Genomic DNA, 22,300 nt, shown 5'->3' with positions numbered 1-22,300 from the left:
ATGATCATTCTTTAGATTGGTTGTCTGCTAAGTAACTGCAATGAAATGATAATTAATTGGGAAGAAAACTGATTCCAAGGCATTTATTTTTCAATGGGAGGTCATGTTGAAAATATTCTGAACTGTTCTACACCCGCATGAGTTATCGTTCAACCTCTTTTGGATCAGACATTAAAACAAGGCCCCAGCTGCCCTCACAGGTGGGCGTAAAAGATCCCATGGCACTATTTCAAAGAAGAGCAGGGGAGTTCTCCCCAGTGTCCCACCTAATATTTGTCCCTCAACCAAAAACTGAAGCAGACTATCTGGTCATTATCATATTGCTGTTTGTGGGAGCTTGCTGTGTGCAAATTAGCTGCCACATTTCCTACGTCACACTTCAAAAGTATTTCATTGGCTTTGGGCTGTCCTGAGGTTGTGAAAGATGCTATATAAAAGCAACTTCTTTCCGTTCTTTCTAACAGTTTACTCAATGTGGCAAGACCCGTGCCAAATTCAGATGACTCACTCACAGAGATAATTGGCTTTCTTTCTCGGTTTTGATCCTTAACTTGAACTGTGGCACAGCAATTTTCACATCCAGCATGAAACAACTGACCTGTGACTAACACGCTTCAAACATTTCGTACCTACTTCCTGTTCTCCCCGTACATTCCTCATCGGTAATATCTGATCTGATCATTGTGTTTTGATGACCTCTCACTTTAAGACTCAGGTGTTCCCTCGGGAGGCTGGGAAGCAGGCAAAACCAGTCCTAAGGTCATTGAGACTTTAATTGCCCTATGATGAAGGAAATTTGGAGATTGGCACGTGCTTGTCAGTTTTGGGCTTAACGTTAAATAAAATAGCATGAACTAGCTGATTTTGTTCTTTTTATACTTCTAACACCTTGGGGTGAAACTGGTCTTGAGCAGCAGTGCATTGGCTGCCCCCTTTCACCCTGCATCATATTTATTTTTTCATTGATGCCAGGGCTGTCAATTCGTTATCATCCATTTAGCGCCAGTGCCCAAGAACAATTCTGCCCTCTGCATCTAAAATATAATGGACACTCCCAATGTTTATAAAACAGATAAAATATTTTTAACTCCCCATTCAGGGTAAATAGGCCAGCAGATCTCGGCAGGAATGGCCATGAGGAAAGATTGGATAGGCTGGGTTTGTTTTCTTGAGGCGCTGGGGAGATTTAATTGATGTATATAAAATTATGAGGGGCCGAGATAGAGTGGGTAGGAAGGATCTATTTCCCTTGGCAGTGAGGTTATATCCAAGAGGCATGGATTTGAAATAATTGGTAGAAGGATTAGAGGGAAGTTGAGGAGAATTTCTTTTCATCCAGCGGGTGGTGGGGATCTGGAACTAGTTGCCTGAAAGAGTAGTAGAGACAGAACTACTGACCAAATTAAAGTAGTACTTGGATATGCACTTGAAGTGCTCCAAACTACGAGGCTAAGGACCAGGAGCTGGAAAGTGGGTTAGGCTGTGTATCTCTTTTTCTTTTGACACAAACATGATGGGCCAAATGGCCTCCTTCTGTGCTGCAACTTACTATGATTCTATCCCAGGCGCCAACATAAGAGTGCTGATAAGAATGCTACAATGGCCCCCAGTGTCCCATGTTGGCAGAAGGAAGAACAAGGGTCCTGCTCCTGATCATTATCCCAGTTACCTGTATGGTGCATGTGTCTGGCATTGGGTGACAACAGAATTGGACTCAGCTTTCCCTATTCTACTGAAACTCTGCACTGGGGGTGGTTGGGGGTGTGGTATGGTGTGGTGGGGATTCGGTATGGTGTGGTGGGGATTCAAGGCAAGACTTCCACCCACCAACCCAACCATGCCATTACCTCAACAGACTTTTTTGAAGGCTGTCCTTCTCGCAAGCTCCTCAGAAGATGCATAGCTGACCCTGATTATGAGCTCAATGAGGTGTTTGCCTTGATTGTGGACCCATTGTATGGCGGGCAGGCTCCTGGCATCATGAAGTGAGAGCCCGCCACTCCCAACAAGGGAAATCTGGGCAGTGCCACAAGGGGAAGCATCACTGCAGTAGTATAGGAAGTGATGCTACCTACATGGGCACAAGGCATTTTAAGAGGAACATTTTAAAGTGATCCCTGTGTTACGATGGAGACGGAAGGTGTGTACTGTTCCTTCTAGTCCCACTTCTCCACAGGGCACAACATATATTAACATTTTCCCACTTACTGATACGGTCAATCATATACTCTATTTTTCCCAGAATAAAACACACCAACCAGGTTTCTTTAATAAACACAAAATTATCGGTTTATTATAAAATGTCTTAACCAGTAATGAAGTAAAGCATAAACACACAGATTGAAATATTACAGTTCCCTTTTCACCTTAGCCCCTCACACTCACACACACATAGACTGGTTAACTGGAAAAGTAAAATGGATTTCTGTTAAAGACAAAAAAAAAATACTTGGGCTGAATACTTGCTCATTCTTGAAGAAACAACAGATGAAATATGTTGTGTTCCAAAACTGGCATACAGTCTGGCCTCCGAATACATGTAGATGGGTCACTGGGATCTTTTAGAACAGTTCTTTTCAGGCGGCGTTGAGAATTAACTTAGCAGGCTTTTCTTCAAAGACAGGAGAGGAGATGAGTTGACACAGTGGACCTCTCGGTCTTTTAGAAAGGTGCTGGAAAGCTGAGCTGGGTTGTGCTCTTCTCTCCTAACTTGGGAATCCTCTTCTCGCCTTGGAAGTTCTCTTCTTCTTCTGCGGGCTTTTTAAAGAGATGGAACATGCTGGGCTGAGCTGGGGTCTGTCGTTCAGTTTTATTTTTTAAAAACTCCAACCCCTTTTAAACAGTTCATTCCCAGTTCCAAACAATTCAAAAGTGAAGCCGGAAACAGGAAGTTCACCTTCTGACCTGTCACTTCTCGGCACACATCTTCTCCAGTTACCAGGGTTTCTGTTCTAGTTATAACTTGAGTCATGTGACAACCAGTAAATGTTATTGTCAAACGAGTCCTTTCAGTACTCTCTTGATGACCCTCTTGAAAATAAAAACTTGTCCAACATTTCTTCAGTTTGACTAGGAATCCTCCAAATAATATTTTTAACAAAAACAGGAGCACTATTGTAGCACTGCTGTTGTAGTGTAGCATTACAGAAGCACTGGTAGCACAGGTCTACAAAAGGTAAGAGAAAAGGGCCAAATGGGAGAAGGAGCTTTACACAACAGGCCTCACTCCACTTTTGGTGATCCCCGATGATGGCAGATGGAAAGGGAGAGTGAAGGACATTTGTTGCCTCACTGTCCAGACTCATGAAGAATCATTGCCAGGGTGAAGGTCATGTCACAACCACTTTGGCTATGATCAACTAGCTTAGCGCAGTCAGGGCATCAAAAGTGTAACCTCCCTATTCTGGTTCAGCTACTCAATGGGTACCAAGGGATAGTGACTGGTTGGCATCCTTCCATCTACAAAAGATGATGGACATGCAGTCAACAATCCATTTAGGTTCATCTTTGCCGATGGCTGTGAAGGCCAATCCTTGAGAGGCAGGTTCTGCAGTGCAGCACGTGAAGCTGCCAAGTGATGCTGTGCGTTGTTGGTTTTGATGTTGGTGCCTGTTGTCAAGCTGCTGTACCAACTGGTCATTGTGCACACCAGTTCACAGGATGTGTCGCTATTTTCCTCTTTTGCCAGCTAGTGACTCCCAGGTGTGATGGTTGACATTTGGGGCCTTCATGTCACGCTTGCAAGCATCTTTGAAGCGGAGCTTTGGGCGTGACTGAAGGAGCTGGTTTGATGTACATTCTGATAACACCATCTGAAAAAGTTACAGTGAAAAGTTAGATTATATTCCAAGCTAATAATTTTGTGAAATAAAAAGCAGAATACTGCAGATGCTGGAAAACAAACAAAGAGCTGTAAACACTCAGCTTCTTTGGGTAGAGCAGACAGTGGATAGTTCAAGTTCATGTCCTTAGGCAGAACTGGAAAATAGGAGATGAGCAGACATAGGTGAATAAGGGAGGGAAAAAGAGATCAGACACAAAGCATCAGTTGAATGATTGTTGGATGATGTAACAGGTTAGCTCTGCCAAGTAATGGAAGCACTGGAGAGATTAAAGACATTAAAGGAACAAAAGATGAATGAAACAAAAGCAAAATCCTGCAGATGCTGGAAATCTGAAATAAAAACAGAAAATGTTGGGGATACTCAGCAGGTCAGGCAGCATCTGTGGAGAGAGAAACAGAGTTAACATTTCAGGTCAATGACCTTGCATCATAAAGGATGAATGAATATTCAGAGAGAGGCCAAAGGAAAAGGGAAAGAAAAAGGGAGGGGTGGGAAACCAAGAGGGGATTGGGTGAGAATGAAACAGAAGATGCTAGAAACGTTGAGTGGAACCATGAGTTTTGAAGAGCGGTAGAGCAGCTCGGTTCAGTAACTCTCCTCTCTTTTGTATTGCAGGATGATTCATCAATGTTCTTCCAATTTGGGCCATCCATTGAACAGCAGGCCTCAGTGATGTTGAACATTATGGAGGAGTATGACTGGTATATATTTTCTATTGTAACAAGCTACTTCCCTGGGTACCAGGAGTTTATCAATAAGATCCGAAGCACCATTGAAAACAGTTTTGTTGGTTGGGAGATGGAGGAGGTCATGTCTCTGGACGTTTCGATGGACGATGGCGAGTCCAAAATCCAAAACCAACTTAAGAAGCTTCAGAGCCCTGTCATCCTCCTCTTTTGCACCAAGGATGAGGCCACTTACATCTTTGAAGTGGCCGAGTCAGTTGGCCTCACTGGCTATGGCTACATCTGGATTGTGCCAAGTACGGTCACAGGGAATACGGATATTATTCTGCCGGAGTTCCCGACGGGATTAATTTCCGTTTCCTACGATGAATGGGATTATGGACTCCCAGCCAGGGTGAGGGACGGAGTGGCCATCATCACCACAGCGGCCTCGACCATGCTGGCTGAACGCAGGGAAATCATGGAACCCAAAACCAGCTGCTATAGCGTGCAGGAAAGAAGGGCTCATCAATCAAACACTTTGCACAGGTAGGACCTGATTCTGAGATCTTGGCTGTTGAATTGCAAGCATTGAAATTCATTGTTGAATTGTATTGTTGGTATGTACAGGACACACCATGCAAAAGGCACCAGGGCTGTGTGCACACAACTTCATAAATCTTATGCTGCCAATGTATTTGCCTTTTTCAATGTCTGCACTTGTCCGCTTGCTGAAATACCCTGACTTGTGGCTGCTAGCCATTCACTAATATTCCCTGAGTACTACAACACAGACCCAGCTCACAAGGTGGTATTCAGTCCCTTCTCGGGATTGCTGGTGGTGAGTTTAATTGGATGCCACTCACAGAATGAGTCACCATTTCTTCTGGCTATGGTTGAACTGCACTGTCAGGTTTCCTCCACATGAACCTACCCAGGAAGCAGGGATAGCTCGGTAACCAGAACTCAATGTTACAATCATGTCTGTTCATTGAAGAAATGTTGTGAACATTGTAATCCTATTACCGTCATTCTTTAATATAAGGAGATAGTGGCCTTTGAAACCCATATTTCATTCCTGCCCTTGGATCACCATTTAAAACCAACCCAATGAATCTGGATTCCATCCATGATAGCTTCCAAAGATCTGCAGCCTCCAACAGGCCTTGATTAGGAAATGGAAGAATGGAGATATGTAACTGCATGAGAAAAATACATTGAAGTTACATCATGGAAACTGATCATTTGGCCTAACCAGTTTGTGTCAGCGTTTATTCTCCATGTGAACAAATAGTCCTAATCATGTTTATTAACTGCTCCATTATCCCTTCAACCCCTTTCCATCAACCGCCTTTTCAATCTAATCTTAAATGTTGACATTTAGTGGCCTGAATCACTAAATGTGGAAGTGAATTCCAGAGCCTCACAACTCTGTGTAAAGACATTCCTCCTGCCCTCTGGTCTAAATCTTTTACATTTAATCTTGTACCTATGCACTGTCATTATCGACGCCCCCACCCCTCCCCAGTTAGTTGGAACAGTCTACTTCTATCCATCTCATCCTTTTATGATTTTGAACACTTCTAGCATATCCACCCAATAATATATTATTCCAATGAAAAAAGACTCAATTTGTAAAGTTGTTTTTCATATTCGTATTTCCTCATACCAGGTAGTGAGAATGTGCTCTACTCTCTCTGACGTGGAGCTCAATACTGTACACACTACTCTGAGATCTTATTAAGGTTTTATATAGTGTATGTATGTTTTTGTACTCTTTAGGATCCAAGAGGTAAGAATCAACCAAGGTTGAAGTTAATTGGTTTTACTGACATTTTGACACGTCAGTTTGCAAATAAAGATGCTTCCAACCCTATCCAGGAGCACAACTCAGAATGAGGGGTGATTGAATCCTCTTTCTGGGAAACTGAGAGTTTAATTCTTTGCAGAGGTCTTCTTTGAATTGCTTTTTGTTCTGTCTCCTAGAAATCACTATAAAATGGCTGTTTTATACCCTCTCTGCTCCTGGCAAAACAGGGTATTTATAGTTTTCCTTTCTCTCATGGTTTGAGAAGACATCTGTCTTTGTTGTGGTTTGCTCATCTTTAACTTGTCCTTGGAAAGTATGGCAAATTCTGAAAAGAGAAGTTCAGAGGTTAGCCACAACAGTTTGTCTCTTCCAACAGTCTTAAGCAATACTGATATCCATGGGACCTTTCAAACATGGTCAAGTTTAACTGGAGCCCAGCGTGCCATAGGATTTTGGTAAAGTTTAACAGTTCTGTGCTTTGTTAACCAAATTCTGCTCTTTTACCAAGCAATACAGGTTTTCTTGCCTGGTCTTCCTTAAAAACAGGTATTAAAATGCTCATATTGAAAAGTCCAAAATCCTTCACTAGGCTTCACCATTACCAAACCACTGCATCCTCAGAGAACCCTAGTAGAATGTAATAGATGTGCTTTGTTCTATGCAGTGCCAATGTTTCAGTCCTTAATTTGAACTTGTCTTAAGATTCTTTGTAATGCGACTATCAATGTAGAAAACTCGCAACTGCTGGCCATTAGGTTTAACAAGGTTGATAATAGTTCAACTTGGCATTAAGGCTGTGGCGAGGGCAATGCTTTTATACTGATCGGATAAGTTAACTTCAAGTTTTTAATTACATACAGTTCTGGTGCTTTGTGGTAAACATTCCTCAATTCAGTCCGTTTTTTCTGCGAAAGGCGAAGTCCAATGGATCAGCCTATAATATAAGTAGTTACACCAAGAATGCAGTCGAACGGGAGCTTGCTGTATTTTAAAACGGCAGATATTTTAGGAGCGACAGTTTAAGGCGTTTCTGAAAGGAGATATGGTCACTGAAGGGTCTGAGGGTTTAGCCACCCCAGAATGTTGAAAGTTGCTATAATTTATCTTTAAACGGTTACACATTAAGTATGAAAATAAAGTAGTTCTGCGTTGTTTGATTTTTCTTCCATTTATGGTAATTATGAGTTTCTGAAGATGAACTCCCAGTGGGCAAGGCCCTGAAGCAGAAAGTAGATTTGGAAACTGGGCCTGGTGAGCATAACCAATCAGGCCCGGTAGGCATGGTCTCCCAGGACCTGGTGTTTGGCAACTCGGGAGAGAAAAGCACTTCCATATTCGCGGTTACGCAAATGTACTTTTACTTCTCGTGGGTCAGTGATGGGTTCGAAACTGCAGCCAGGGAACTTACAGTAATAACTAGTTCAATTGATCCATTGCCTGCCCCAAACGTGATTCTCCCCGGCCAGATCTTGAGATTCAGTTCCGTGATTCTGAACTCTAATGGCGGACGTCCGTACCCAGAGTGCACTGCGTGCTAGAATCTGCCATATCCATTTTCGTGGCAGCCTCAGAAGGGGCTTTATATATCGACAAAACAGGCCTGGCACCAGGGCAGCAAGTATGTACTCATTATACTGGCAAATTAACTAAATATGCAGCAAGCAGTATTGACTCAAATGCAACATTAGATTGCCAATGTGTTGTAATTATAATGTATGAAACATATTTAATCGTTTGTTCTTTATTTTTAGTTATTACAGACATCACCATACATAAGTTGCTACATCTGGTGAATTTTATTCTTTATTCATTCAAGAGCCACTCTGCTGACAAAGAATAAGTAATCAATTGAAATTTTCCATATCAAAAGAAAACATTAAATGCACCGAATTGTTAAAATATGTCATAGGAAGATGTTGCATTTCAAGAAAAAGAGAGTGGATGTACTGTACTTAGATTTCCAGAAGCCATTTGATAAAATGCCACATCAAAGGTTATTGTGGAAAATAAGAGCTCATGGTGTAGGGGGTAACATATCGGCATGGATAGAAGATTGGCTAGCTAACAGGAAACAGAGTAGGCATAAATGGGTCATTTTCTGGTTGGCAAGATGTAACGAGTGGTGTGCTGCAGGGATCAGTGCTGGAGCCTCAACTTTTTACCATTTATATACCTGACTTGGATGAAGGGGTCGAAGGTATGGTTGCTAAATTTGCTGATGACACAAAGATAGGTAGGAAAGTAAGTTGTGAAGAGGGCATAAGGAGGCTACAAAGGGATATATGTTAAGTGAGTGGGCAAAGATTTGGCAAATGGAGTATAATGCAAGAAAATGTGAAATGGTCCATTTTGGCAGGAAGAATAAAAAAGCACATTATCTAACTGGTGAGTGATTGCAGAACTCTGAGATGCAGAGGGATCTGGGTGTCCTAGTCCATGAATCACAAAAGATTAGTATGCAGGTTCAGCGAGCAATAGGAAAGCTAATAGAATGTAATCATTTATTGTGAGGGGAATTGAATGCAAAAGTAGGGAGGTTATGCTTCATTTACACAGGGCATTGATGAGACCACATCTGGAGTACTGTGTACAGTATTGGTCTCCTTATTTAAGGAAGGATGTAAATGTGTTGGAAGCAGTTCAAAGAAGGTTTACTAGACTAATACCTAGAATGAGCGGGTTGTCTTATGAGGAAAGGTTGGACAGGCTAGGCTTGTATCTGCTGGAGTTTAGAAGAGTAAGAGGTGACCTGATTGAAACATATAAGATTCTGAGGGGTCTTGACAGGGTGGATGTGGAAAGGATGTTTCCTCTTGTGGGAGAATTGAGAACAAGGGGCCACTGTTTAAAAATAAGGGGTCACCCATTTAAGATAGAGATGAGGAGAAATTTTTCCTCTCAGAAGGTCATGAGTCTTTGGAACTTTGGAACTCTCTTCCTCAAAAGGCAGTGGAAGCAGTCTTTGAATATTTTTAAGGCAGAGGCAGATAGATTCTTGATGAGCAAGGAGGTGAAAGGTTATTGTGGTTAGGCGGGAATGTGGAATTGAGGTTACAATCAGATCAGCCATGATCTTGTTGAATGGCAGAGCAGGCTCGAGGGGCTGAGTGGCCTACTCCTACACCTAATTCTTATGTTCATATCTATGTAATTTTGAAATTGTAAAGGAAGAACTAAATTGGTCAGGGGGTGAGTGGAAGAGGAGGCAAAAGTTTTCTTCAAGAGACTTTAAAGAGTAAAATTATATAGTGTGCAATACAGTTCAATTTCTTTCAATACAGTATGTGGGACTCTGACTTGCCTCACTACACTGACAATTGCAGATTATATTTACAATATATATTGCATGTCAAACATACAGCCCAGTGGGTTTTACACGGGTTCCAGCCCATCGGTGTACTCTGGATTGAGGGCCTTAATGAGTAAATTTGCAGGCATGCAGGAATGGCAAGAGTGCTGTTTTTAGTGCTATGATAATTATCTGAAGAGAAAACATTTGCAGGGCTCCAGGGGAAAAGGCAGGGGAGTGAGACTAGTTGAGTTGCACTTGCAGAGAGCTGGCATGGATGCGATGGACTGAATGGCCTCATTCTGTGCTGTAACCTTCTATGATTCTATAAGTGACTGACTTCACAACAGGTCATTGTGGGAGAGAAGCCCCCACAAAATCTTTTGAAACTGCTGATTTGTCATTTTTGATTGACAATTTGACTGGGATGTTTCCCACTTTTAGAAATCGGGATGTTAATCTTGCCACTTTTATTGTAATGTTAACCAGTTTCTGTTGGACGAATTTGGGCTGGACTGTGGGATTTCTTCAGCCTTATCAACAGAAATGTGCCCAGTTTGATGGCTATTTAAGTATTGCAGTAATGGACAAGAATGTTAATCCTACTACATCAGGAGATAAATTAAGCATAACATTGAAATTGCACAGCCTGATTTACTGACAACACTTATCCAATTCCCTTTTGTCAACCATGATGAAATCTGCCTCCACCACACTCTCAGGAATTCCAGATCCTAACCACTCATGTTGCTGTTGGTTCTTTTGTCAATCACCTTAAGTCGGTGTCCTATGGTTCTCAACCCTTACAACAATGGGAACAGTTTCTCTCTATCTACTCTGTCTAGACCCCTCATGATTCTCCTCTCAATCTTCTCTCTGGTTCCAGACGTTGTTCTCCATTCTCATAAATTTTTCTGCACCTTCTCTAAAGCCTTCACATCCTTCTTAATGTCTGGCGCCCAGAATTGGACACAATACTCCAGTTTTATATTGGTTCTCCATAAATTCCTTTCTTTTGTACTGTAGGTCTATGTTTGTAAAGCTCAGGATCCCATATGCCATTTACACTTTCTCATCCTACCCTGCCACCTTCAACAATTTGTGCACAGATACCCCCAGGTCCCTCTGCTCCTGCACCCCCTTTAGAATTGCACCTTTTATTTTATATTGCCTTTCCTCATTCTTCCTACCAAAAGTTATCATTCGCATTTCTCTGCATTAAATTTTATCTGCTACATGGCGGCCCATTCCACCAGTCTGTCTATGTCCTCTTGAAGTCCCCCTCACAGTTCACAATACTTCCAAGTTTTGTGTGATCAGCAAATTTTGGAATTGTGCCCTGTACACCCAAGTCTAGGTCATTAATTTAGATTAAGCAAAGCAGCGGTCCTAATACCAACCCCATGGGGAACACCACTATATATCTTCCTCCAGTCTGCAAAACAACCGCTCGCTACTACTCTGTTTCCTGTCATTCAGCCAACTTTGTATCCATGCTGCCACTGTCCTTTTATTTCATGGGCTTTAAGTTTGCTGGCAAGTCTGTTATGTGGCACTGTATCAAACACCTTTTGGGAGTCAGTGAACCACATTACCCCCATCAACCCTCTCTATTACCTCATCAAAAAACTCAATCTAGTTAGTTAAACATGAATTGCCTTTATCAAGTCTGTGCTGGCTTTCCTTAATCAATCTACGCTTGTCCAGGTGATTGTTAATATTGTCCCATCGTAGCAAGTGTGAACTAATTGATTACACTGGCAACTTCACAAAATATGCAACAACCAGAATTGACTAAAATGCAACACTACACTGGAATTTTTTTATTTATGGAGGATAAAGCATAATTTGGTCTTTTTATGTTTAATAATTATCACAGACATCACACTACGTAAGCATGTGTGTCTGGTGAATTTACTAAGTTGTTTTTCAACAATCAACAGCCACCCTGTTGACAGAGAATAAGTAATCAGTTGAAACCTTGCATTTCAAAATATAAAATTGAATATAGTTAGAATACAATATAGGAAGATTTTGCATGTCAAAAAGGAATTTTAAAATTTAGAGGAGCAATTAAATTTATTTAGGGAGTCGCAGGGAAGGAGGCAACAAGAGACTGCTAATGGCTTCTTAGAGCAAATTCGCAGGCATGTTGGAAAGGTCAGACCTGTTCTCCGTACTGGGATGTCTGAATGAAAAGACTGACTACTTGAAGTCTCTTCTGACAGTGACTGACTTTGTGATAGGTCAGTGAGGCAAAGAAAACCCTCAACATCTTTGAAAGTACCGCTCTCTCAAAATTTGATTGGCAATTTACCAGGATATTTTCCACTTTTGGCGTGGGATGCTAATCTTGTCACTTTTCTTTCAATAATTAATACAAATCTTTTCTGCCTGGTGAGTTTGGTCTAAACTACAGCTGAATGAGGTAATAACATAAATAGGAATAAGGTGCAAGTCCTACTTTTTCACTAACACATTCATTCTTACATTCATTCTTATATTTCCATTTCTATAAAATATACCAGGTGATCCAATATTTCGTATTCTTAGAGAGTCAGAACCAGCCCCCTGAGGGCATTATAAAACAGGCAGAAAAATTAACGCATTTCATAAAACTGGCAAAACCGTCAACAGAACAACAACAACTTGCATTAATGTAGCACTTTTAACATAACATAATGGTACAGAGGAATCTGGATATCTTCAAACATGAATCTCAAAACATTAGCATGCAGGTACAGTAAGTAATTAGGAAGGCAAATGGAATGTTAGCCTTTATTGCGAGGGGGATGGAGTATAAAAATAGAGGAGTCTTGCTAAACTGTACAAGGGCATTGGTGAGACTGCATCTGGAGTACTTGCAGTTCTGGTCTCCTTATTTAAGGAGGGATATACTTGCATTGGAGGCAGTTCAGAGAAGGTTCACTAGGCTGATTCCTGGGATGAAGGGGTTGTCTTAGGAAAGGTTGAGCAGGTTGCGCCTATACTCATTGAAGTTTAGAAGAATGAGAGATGATCTTGTTGAAACATAAGATTCTGAGGGGGCTTGACAGGGTAGATGCTGAGACCATGTTTCCCCTCACGGGGGAATCTAGAACTGGGGGGCACAGCTTCAGAATAAGGGTTCTCACATTTAAGACAGAGATAAGGAAGAATTTCTTCACTCAGAGTTTTTAATCTTTGGAATTCTCTTCCCCAGAGAGCAGTAGTGGGTGGGTCATTGAATATATTCAAAGCTGAGTTAGACAGATTTGTGATCGACAAGGGAGTCATGGGTTATGGGGGGGGGCAGGTGGGAAGGATGTGTTGAGACCAGAATCAGATCAGCCATGATCTTGTTGAATGGTGGAGCTCCTGCACCTATTTCTTATGTTCTTATGCTCATTCCAAGGGGCTTCAGAGGAGCATATCAGATAAAATTTGCACCTGAGCCATATAAGGAGATACTGTAAAGAGTGTCTTACTGGAGGAGAGTGAAGTAGAAGGTTTAGGTAGGGAATTCTAGAGGTTAAGGCTGACACATGGCCGCCAAGAAAATTGGAGATGCACAAAAGGTGAGAATTGGAGGAAGGTTTTGGGCTGGTGGAGGCTCTAGAGATGGGAAGGGGCGAGGTCATGGAGGGACTTTAACACAAGCATAAGATTCTTAAACTTGAGGCATTGTTGAACCAGGAGCTAATGTAGATCAGCAAGCACAGGGGTGATGCGATTGCTGCGAGCCAGGATATGGGTAGCAGAGCTTCGAATGAACTGGAGTTTACTGAGGATGGAAGTTGGAGGTCAGATAAATGGAATGATCGAGCGTGGAGGTCACAAATGAGGGTTTCAGCAGCAGATGGCAGGGATGCAGATGGACAATATTACAGAGCTAGAAGCAAGTGGTCTTGGTGATGGAGAGGATATGGGCTTGGGAACTCAGATTAGGACCAAATAGAATCCCAAGGCTGCATCAGACTCAGACAATGACCAAGGCAGGGGATGAATTAGTGGCTAAGAAATGGAGTTTGTGGTGGTGGCCGAAGATGATGGGTTCAAACTTCCCAGTGTTTATACGTCTTCACAAGAAGCCTTGAGAAAATTGGCCTCAGATTTTGAAAAATGGTCAAAACTAACAAGCTGAGTTCTAATTGAACATTATAAAACAAACCTATTTCTGCGGCCTGGAGGAGCCCGTGTGTCACATCTATATAGAGTGAGAGAGGTTGCAGCCCCTCTTCAATTATTTGAAGGGGCTGCTGCTCAGTTTCTGGCTGCACTTCAGTCCCACGCTCCTGATCTTTGGCTACTCGGTGCAGATTGCTCCTGGGCCTGGCCAAGGTGGCCATCAACAGGTCCAGGCAGCGGGCAGTAGAGGGAGTTGTTTGGCCTGACTGCCTGCCTCTCTTCTGTGGCTACGTCCGCGCCTGGGTGTCCCTGGAGAGGGTGCATGCAGTGTCCGCCAGTACGCTTTCAGGCCACCAGCGACTGGTGGGCAACAGGGGGGACTAGAGTGCATCATTGCCCCTGGTAATGCCACTTCAATCTGATTAGCTAAGTTTCCTTTAATGTTTTGGGTTTTGTTTCTCTGTTACAGTGCATTAGTGTTGCCTTTTTCAAAAGAGGCACTTAGTTCCTCTTTATTAACAGCCTCCTGTTTGGTCCAAAAGAGGTATAAAACAAACCTGCAAGAATTGACATTGAATGAGGTGAGACTGAATTGAAGGATTGCCGAGAACTGCCTGCAACCCCTCAGCTCTTACAATGGTGTCAATATTCATTGCAAAAAATTTTACATGGAAAATGGAACCTAACAAGTCCATTGGAGACTCCAACTTCTCAATTTCCCGAATCTAATCTAAATCTCTCCGTTTTGTTGGGAGTCTCCGAAAATCAGTAATTCCTTTCCCAAGTGCTGCCTCTTGCAACGCTGGAGATGAGCACTCTAAATTTCCCTCCCTCAGTGCACCCCCTCTTCCCTGTCCCCATCCCAGCTATGGGACTTCACCGGCTGCCGTTGCGAAGCCTCCAGCTTGGTGACATCACCCGACCATTGCTACAGGTATCTGCGAATGGCTGGGTGCAACCTGCAGGGCGCTGCAGGGCTCTGGAGTTGGGGTCTCGGAAATCGGGTGAGTCTCAGCAATCAGGGAGGCTCAAGAGCTGGGGAATGGGGGCGAGGAGATGGGGAACAGGGGGTTTGGGGGCGAGCGAGGGTGATTGGGGGCTTGGGAGAGTGAGGGCAACAGGAGAACCGGGGAGCGGGAGATGAGGGATTGGGGGCTCCGGGGGCGGGGGGTAGTGAGGGACACAAGGAGAGTGAGAGCGACAGGACTCCATCCCCCTCCCTGGCAACAGTCTGAGACTGAAACAGTCTGTTCACAATCTGGGTGTCATATTTGACCCTGAGATGAGCTTCCGACCACATACTTGTGCCATCACAAAGACCGCCTATTTCCACTTGTGTAACATTGTCCAACTTCCCCCGTCTCAGCTTATATGTGCCCTCATTACAGAATCACAGAATCACAGAATAATACAGTGCAGAAGAGGCCCTTCGGCCCATCGAGTCTTCACTGATGCATTAAAGACACCTGACCTGTCTACCTAATCCCACTTGCCAGCACTTGGCCCATAGCCTTGAATGTTATGACGTGCCAAGTGCTCATCCAGGTACTTTTTAAAGGATGTGAGGCAACCCACCTCTACTACCGTCCCAGGCAGGGCATTCCAGACTGTTACACCCTCTGGGTAAAAAAGTTCTTCCTCAAATCCCCCTTAAACCTCCCGCCCCTCACCTTTAAACTTGTGACCCCTCGTAACTGACCCTTCAACTAAGGGGAACAGCTGCTCCCTATCCACCCTGTCCATGCCCCTCATAATCTTGTACACCTCGATCAGGTCACCCCTCAGTCTTCTCTGCACCAGCGAAAACAACCCAAGCCTATCCAACCTCTCTTCATAGCTTAAATGTTCCATCCCAGGCAACATCCTGGTGAATCGCCTGTGCACCCCCTCCAATGCAATCACATCCTTCCTATAATGTGGCAACCAGAATTGTACACAGTACTCCAGCTGTGGCCCTCATGGCAGACTGGTACAAAAGGTGAAGTCACATGGGATCAGAGGAGAGCTGGCAAGATGGATACAGAACTGGCTCAGTCATAGAAGACAGAGGCTAGCAGTGGAAGGGTGCTTTAGTGAATGGAGGGATGTGACTAGTGGTGTTCCACAGGGATCAGTGCTGGGACCTTTGCTGTTTGTAGTATATATAAATGATTTGGAGGAAAATGTAGCTGGTCTGATTAGTAAGTTTGCGGACGACACAAAGGTTGGTTGAGTTGTGGATAGTGATGAGGATTGTAAGAGGATACAGCAGGATATAGATCGGTTGGAGACTTGGGCGGAGAAATGGCAGATGGAGTTTAATTCGGACAAATGTGAGGTAATGCATTTTGGAAGGTCTAATGCAAGTGGGAAGTATACAGTAAATGGCAGAACCCTTAGGAGTATTGACAAACAGAGAGATCTGGGCGTACAGGTCCACAGGTCACTGGAAATGGTAATGCAGGTGGATAAGGTAGTCAAGAAGGCATACGGCATGCTTGCCTTCATCAGTCGGGGCATAGAGTATAAAAATTGGCAAGTCATGCTGCAGCTGTACAGAACTTTAGTTAGGCCACACTTAGAATATTGCGTGCAATTCTGGTCTCCACACTACCAGAAGGACGTGGAGGCTTTGGAGAGGGTACAGAAGAGGTTTACCAGGATGTTGCCTGGTCTGGAGGGCATTAGCTATGAGGAGGGGTTGGATAAACTCGGATTGTTTTCATTGGAACAACGGAGGTGGAGGGGCGACATGATAGAGGTTTACAAAGTTATAAGCGGCATGGACAGAGTGGATAGTCAGAAGCTTTTTCCCAGGGTGGAAGAGTCAGTTACTAGGGGACATAGGTTTAAGGTGAGAGGGGCAAAGTTTAGAGGGGATGTGCGAGGCAAGTTCTTTACACAGAGGGTGGTGAGTGCCTGGAACTTGCTGCCGGGGGAGGTGGTGGAAGCAGGTACGATAGCGACGTTTAAGAGGCATCTTGACAAACACATGAATGGGATGGGAATAGAGGGATATGGTCCCCGGAAGTGCAGAAGGATTTAGTTTAGGCAGGCATCAAGATCGGCGCAGGCTTGGAGGGCCGAATGGCCTGTTCCTGTGCTGTACTGTTCTTTGTTCTTTGTTCTTACCAAAGTTCTGTACAACTCCAACATGACCTCCCTGCTTTTGTAATCTGTGCGTCAATTGATAAAGGCAAGTGTCCCATATGCCTTTTTCACCACCCTATTAACTTGCCCTTCTGCCTTCAGAGATCTATGGACAAACACGCCGAGGTCCCTTTGTTGCTCGGAACTTCCCAGTGTCAGGCCATTTATTGAATACTTCCGTGTCACATTACTCCTTCCAAAGTGAATCACCTCACACTTTTCAGCGTTAAATTCCATCTGCCACTTTTCTGCCCGTTTGACCATCCTGTCTATATCTTCCTGTAACCTAAGAAACTCCACCTCACTGTTAACCACTCGGCCAATCTTTGTGTCATCCGCGAACTTACTGATCCTACCCCCCACATAGTCATCTATGTCGTTTGTATAAATGACAAACAATAGGGAACCCAGCACAGATCCCTGTGGTACGCCACTGGACACTGGCTTCCAGTCACTAAAACAGCCGTCTGTCATCACTCTGTCTCCTACAGCTAAGCCAATTTTGAATCCAGTTTATCAAGTTATCTTGTATCCCATGTGCATTTGCTTTCTTGATAAGTCTCCCATGTGGGACCTTGTCAAAGGCTTTGCTGAAATCCATGTAAAGTACATCAACTGCACTACCTTCATCTACACACCTGGTCACATGCTCAAAAAATTCAATCAAATTTGTTAGGCATGACCTCCCTCTGACAACTTCTAGACTTGACTATTCCAATGCACTCCTGGCTGGTCTCCCATATTCTACCCTCTGTAAACTTGAGGTCATCCAAAACTCTGTCGTCTGTGTCTTAATTCACACCAAGTCCCGTTCCCCTATCACCCCTGTGCTCACTGACCTACATTGGCTCCCGGTCAAGCAACGTCTTGATATTAAAATTCTCACCCTTGTTTTCAAATCTCCCCATGGCTTTGCCCCTCCCTATCTCTGTAATCTCCTCCAGCCCCACAACCCTCTGAGATATCTGAGCTCTGACCTCTTGAGTATCCCAGATTTTAATGGCTCCACCACTGGCAGCCATGCCTTCAGCTGCCTAGGCCCTAAGCTCAGGAATTCCCTCCCTACACCTCTCCGCCTCTCTATCTCACTTTCCTCATTTAAGATACTTCCTAAAACCTACCACTTTGACAAACTTTTGGCCCTCTGACCTAATGGGCTGGATCTTGTTCTCCCCCAGGCGTCTGGTTCCATGGCGGGTGGGGGGGGCGGGGGAGGGAGTGCGGGGTGGGGGTGGGGTGTGCCTGAAGATGGCTCCGGATGAGGCCTGCCATGGACCTCGATGCCGTGAGGGACTGAGCCAATCCTACTTGCGGAGGCGAGGCTCCATGGCCAGCCAATCCCCCGGCCGTTGGGCGACGGGACCACAATTAAAATGTTCAAATCAATAAAATGAATGACTTAGCATACACTTACCTGCGATCTTGAGGGCCCGCCACGATCTTCGGTGAGGCGATTGGTACTCCCGTGCCTTCAAGTCCCCGTCCGGGGAAAGGAGGCACCAGACTGATGAGGAGGGGGGAGGAGGTAAGATTTTAAGTATTAGTGGTGGGGAAACAGGGTCAAATATACATAATGGGTGCAGGGGATGGTGGGAAGGTTTGTACTGTAAACGTTGTACAGTTTGGGGGGTGGGGTAAAGGTCAGATGTTAAAGGTAAGTGTTTTTGTGGGGGAAAGGGCAAATAGTTACTGTAATTATTATTGGGGGTCGGGAAAGGGGCATAAGAAATTTATTTATTTAATTTTGGGGGTTCTGTCTTTTAAAATTTAAATTAGGCGGCAGGGCTGGCAGCCCTTTAAAAAGGGCGCCAGCGCCTGCGCACAGGCAGTTGACCTCATTGCTGGGGATGGACAGCCCGCCCACTCCATGAGATTGGGTGGGGGCGGACTGCCCCGGCTATTTAAATGAGCCGCCACGCTTAAGATTGCGGTGGCCCAGTGGCGTGCAGACCGTGAGGGTGGACCGCCATTTTCTGAGCTCGCCACTGCTCTTAAAATCCAGCCCAATGTCTCGTTATGTGGCAAATACTGTTTCATAATGCTCCTGTGGAGCCTCTTGGGACATTTTGTTACGTTAAAGGCGCTATATAAATATAAGAACTTCCAAATGCAATTTAAAACTCTGTCATGAATCTGTAGACACAGCAAAACTAGTCGGAGAAAAATATTCCAAGCAGGAAAGACAAAGGCAACCAAAGAACCACTTGTAGAAAGCTTACAGTTACTAGTGGGAACATCATGGTGCCAAACAGAAGGTACTGATCTTTAATACCCAGAGAATGGCCAATATTATGTGGAACATATGTAGGCTGCCTGGCAAACAAGATCCAGCTCTGTTACACACATCAATCTCTCCCTATAGCCAGAGACAGATCTTCCATAACAGTTAGAATAATCTGTAAAATATTCCAGACAATCCACCATCTAATATTCCGAGACAGTCAGAACCTGTCCCCCTAAGGGCATTATAAATTAGATGGACAAACTAACCCATTTCATAAAACCAACAAATCCATCACAGGAAATGCTGGGAAAAAAAGCCTCAAACTTTTCACTGGACAAAACAAACCAGACTAATTCTAATTTACTTTTTTTATTCGTTCTTGGGATGTGGGCATCGCTGGCTCGGCTCCGGATGAGGCCCACCACGGACCTCGACGTTGTGAGGGCCTGACCTGATCCTCCGGGCGGCGGTGAGGCTCCACAGCCGCCCAACCCCCCCCATCCTCCTCCACCCCCCCCAACCATCGCTGGGCGACAGGACCGCAGTTAAAAATATTCAAATCAATAAAATGAATGAATTAACATACACTTGACCTGCGATCACGAGAGCCCGCCGCAATCTTCGGCACATCGGACGGCACTCCAGCCTTCAAATCCCCATCCAGGGAAAGGCAGCGCACTCTGGTGGAAAGGGGGTAAGATTTTCAGTGCGGTGGGGTGGGCGGGGAGGTTGAACGATAAACTTTGTACAGTTTGATGGAGGTAAAGATCAGATGTTAAAAATGTTTTGTGGGGGGTAAGGGCAAATGGTTAATGTAATTGTGATTGAGGGGGTGGAAGGAGCCCATCCCTAATTGCCCTTGAGAAGGTGGTGGTGAGCTGCCTTTTTGAACCACTGCAGTCCTTGGGGTGTAGGTACACCAACAGTGCTGTTAGGAAAGGAGTTCCAGGATTTTGACCCAATGGTTTAGAGATACAGCACTGAAACAGGCCCTTCGGCCCACCGAGTCTGTGCCGACCAACAACCACCCATTTATACTAATCCTACATTAATCCCATATTCCCTACCACATCCCCACCATTCCCCTACCACTTATAGTTCCAAGTCAGGATGGTGTGTGGCTTGGAGGGCAACTTGCAGGTGGTGATGTTTCATTCATTTGCTGCCCTTGTCCTTCTAGTGGTAGAGGTCATGGGTTTGGAAGGTGCTATCGAAGGAACCTTGGTGAGTAGCTGCAGTGCATCTTGTAGATGTACACACTGCTCCCACTGTGTCAGTGGTCGAGGGGGTGAATGTTGAAGGTGGTGGATGGGGTGCCAATCAAGCAGGCTGATTGTCCTGGATGGTGTCGAGATTCTTGAGTATTGTTGGAGTTGCAGTCATCCAGGGAAGTGGAGATTATTCCATCACACTCCTGACTTGTGCCTTGTCAATGGTGGACAGACACTGGGGAGACAGGAGGTGAGTTGCACACTTGCAGAATTCCCAGCCTCTGAGCTGCTCTGTATCCAAATCATTTATCTGGCTGCTGCAGTTCAGTTTCTGGTCAATGGTGACCCCCAACATGTTGATAGTGGGGGATTCAGCGGTGGTAATGCCATTGAACATCAAAGGGAGATGGTTAGATTCGCTCTTGTTTGAGATGGTCATTGCCTGGCACTTGTGTGGTGCAAATGTTACTTGCCACTTATCTGCCCAAGTCTGGATGTTGTCCAGGTCTTGCTGTGTCTGGACACTGGCTGCTTCAGTATCTGAGGAGTTCCAAATGGTGCTGAACATTGTGCAATCATCAGCAAATATCCCCACTTCTGATCTCATGATGGAGGGAAGGTCATTGATGAAGCAGCTGAAGATGGTTGGGCCTAGGACATTACCCTGTGGAAATCCTGTACTGATGTCCTGGGTCTGAGATGATTGACCTCCAACAACCATAACCATCTGCCTTTGTGCTTTGTTACTGTGAGGGGAACCAACGAAGGCCTATACTGGAACAGATCACCAATGATCCAACAGATATAACCCCAACTCCAGTGGTATGGACAACCCCCACTAGATTATCGACAAACTCCTTCTTAAAAAAAATTGTACTGAGTACAATGGAAACTCCAGCAATAAATGAGAATATGAATACAACAAGTGAAGACCACCCTACCTCTAACCCAAACCATATCTCTATTTCAATCCCTAACCCAAACCCAAACCCATACCTAACCCTAAACCTATCCATAATTAACCCTAACTCTAACCCAAAACTGTAATCCCAACCCACTGTGAACCTAACATGCCATTGGGATTTTCTTCCATTTATTTACAGGTTATTGCAGGAGTCACCTGACTGCACTTGTGCACAAGATCTGTACACGTGTAGCAGACCTGTTCAAAGCTTTCTGTGGCAACCGAGAGTTCAATCCCACATTGATTATTGTCAGCCACCAACAGGTCTGCACTCGCATTTCAATCAAAGATTGAGTGAAAAAGGATTAACTTTGATACTGTTTAAAATAACTTTGGGCTGAACAAAACATGACACACATTGAAACAAAAGCAAAATCCTGTAGTTGCTGGATATCTGAAATCAAAATGGAAAGTGCTGGAAACACTCAGTAAGTTGGGCAGCATCTGTGGAGAGAGAAACAAGACTTAATGTTTCAAGTTGATGGCCTATCATTAAAGCATGTTAGAGATGAACAGCTTTTAAGCAAGTACAGTGTCAGGGAAGAACAAAAGGGACATATTGTGATAGGATGAAGGGCAGGAGTGATTAAATGGCAAAACGAATGATGGTACAAGGCAAAAGGTGACAATGAGACAAGTACAGAAACAAAAGATGGGTTCAGAGGATGTGCAAGTTGTTACAGCAGAATAGTAGCGGGGAAAGGAAGCTTGGAAAGTCTTGAGGGAGCACTGAAAATTACTAGCAAATCTATTCTGACATTGCTTCATTAATAAACACAAATCTAGCCAAACATGCTTTCTGACAGGGATTAGACAGATAGTTTGTGCCGTGTAACCAGTTGGGTTAATTACACAGGATCATTTGATAACCTGTTTAAAATAACTTGTAGCAAAATGAAGCCATATCACCGAGAAGGCTTTAGGCTCATCACAATGCTGATCTGTTCTGAATAGAACCGTTGAATGCCACTGATTGATTGAGTGGTAGTTATATTGGTCCTAATCTGACTGGATGCTGAGATGAAGGGGCTATTTTATGAGGAAAGGTTGAACAGG

General features: G+C 44.2%; 1 protein-coding gene across 1 annotated transcript in view; it reads left to right on the top strand.

The window, feature by feature from the left end:
- Positions 1-22,300, top strand: part of LOC137353632 (glutamate receptor ionotropic, NMDA 2B-like) — a 280,249-nt gene that overhangs the window by 48,792 nt on the left and 209,157 nt on the right. The window contains exon 2 of the mRNA XM_068019983.1: positions 4,461-5,059. Coding sequence (XP_067876084.1) covers positions 4,461-5,059 — 599 coding nt within the window. The remainder of the gene's footprint in view (positions 1-4,460; positions 5,060-22,300) is intronic.

This window comes from Heterodontus francisci, chromosome 41 (genome assembly GCF_036365525.1).
Source record: "Heterodontus francisci isolate sHetFra1 chromosome 41, sHetFra1.hap1, whole genome shotgun sequence".
In the NCBI taxonomy this organism is placed as follows: Eukaryota; Metazoa; Chordata; class Chondrichthyes; order Heterodontiformes; family Heterodontidae; genus Heterodontus; species Heterodontus francisci.
The sequence above is the reverse complement of the archived record's forward strand: the minus strand, read 5'-3'. Positions and strand labels throughout refer to the sequence as shown.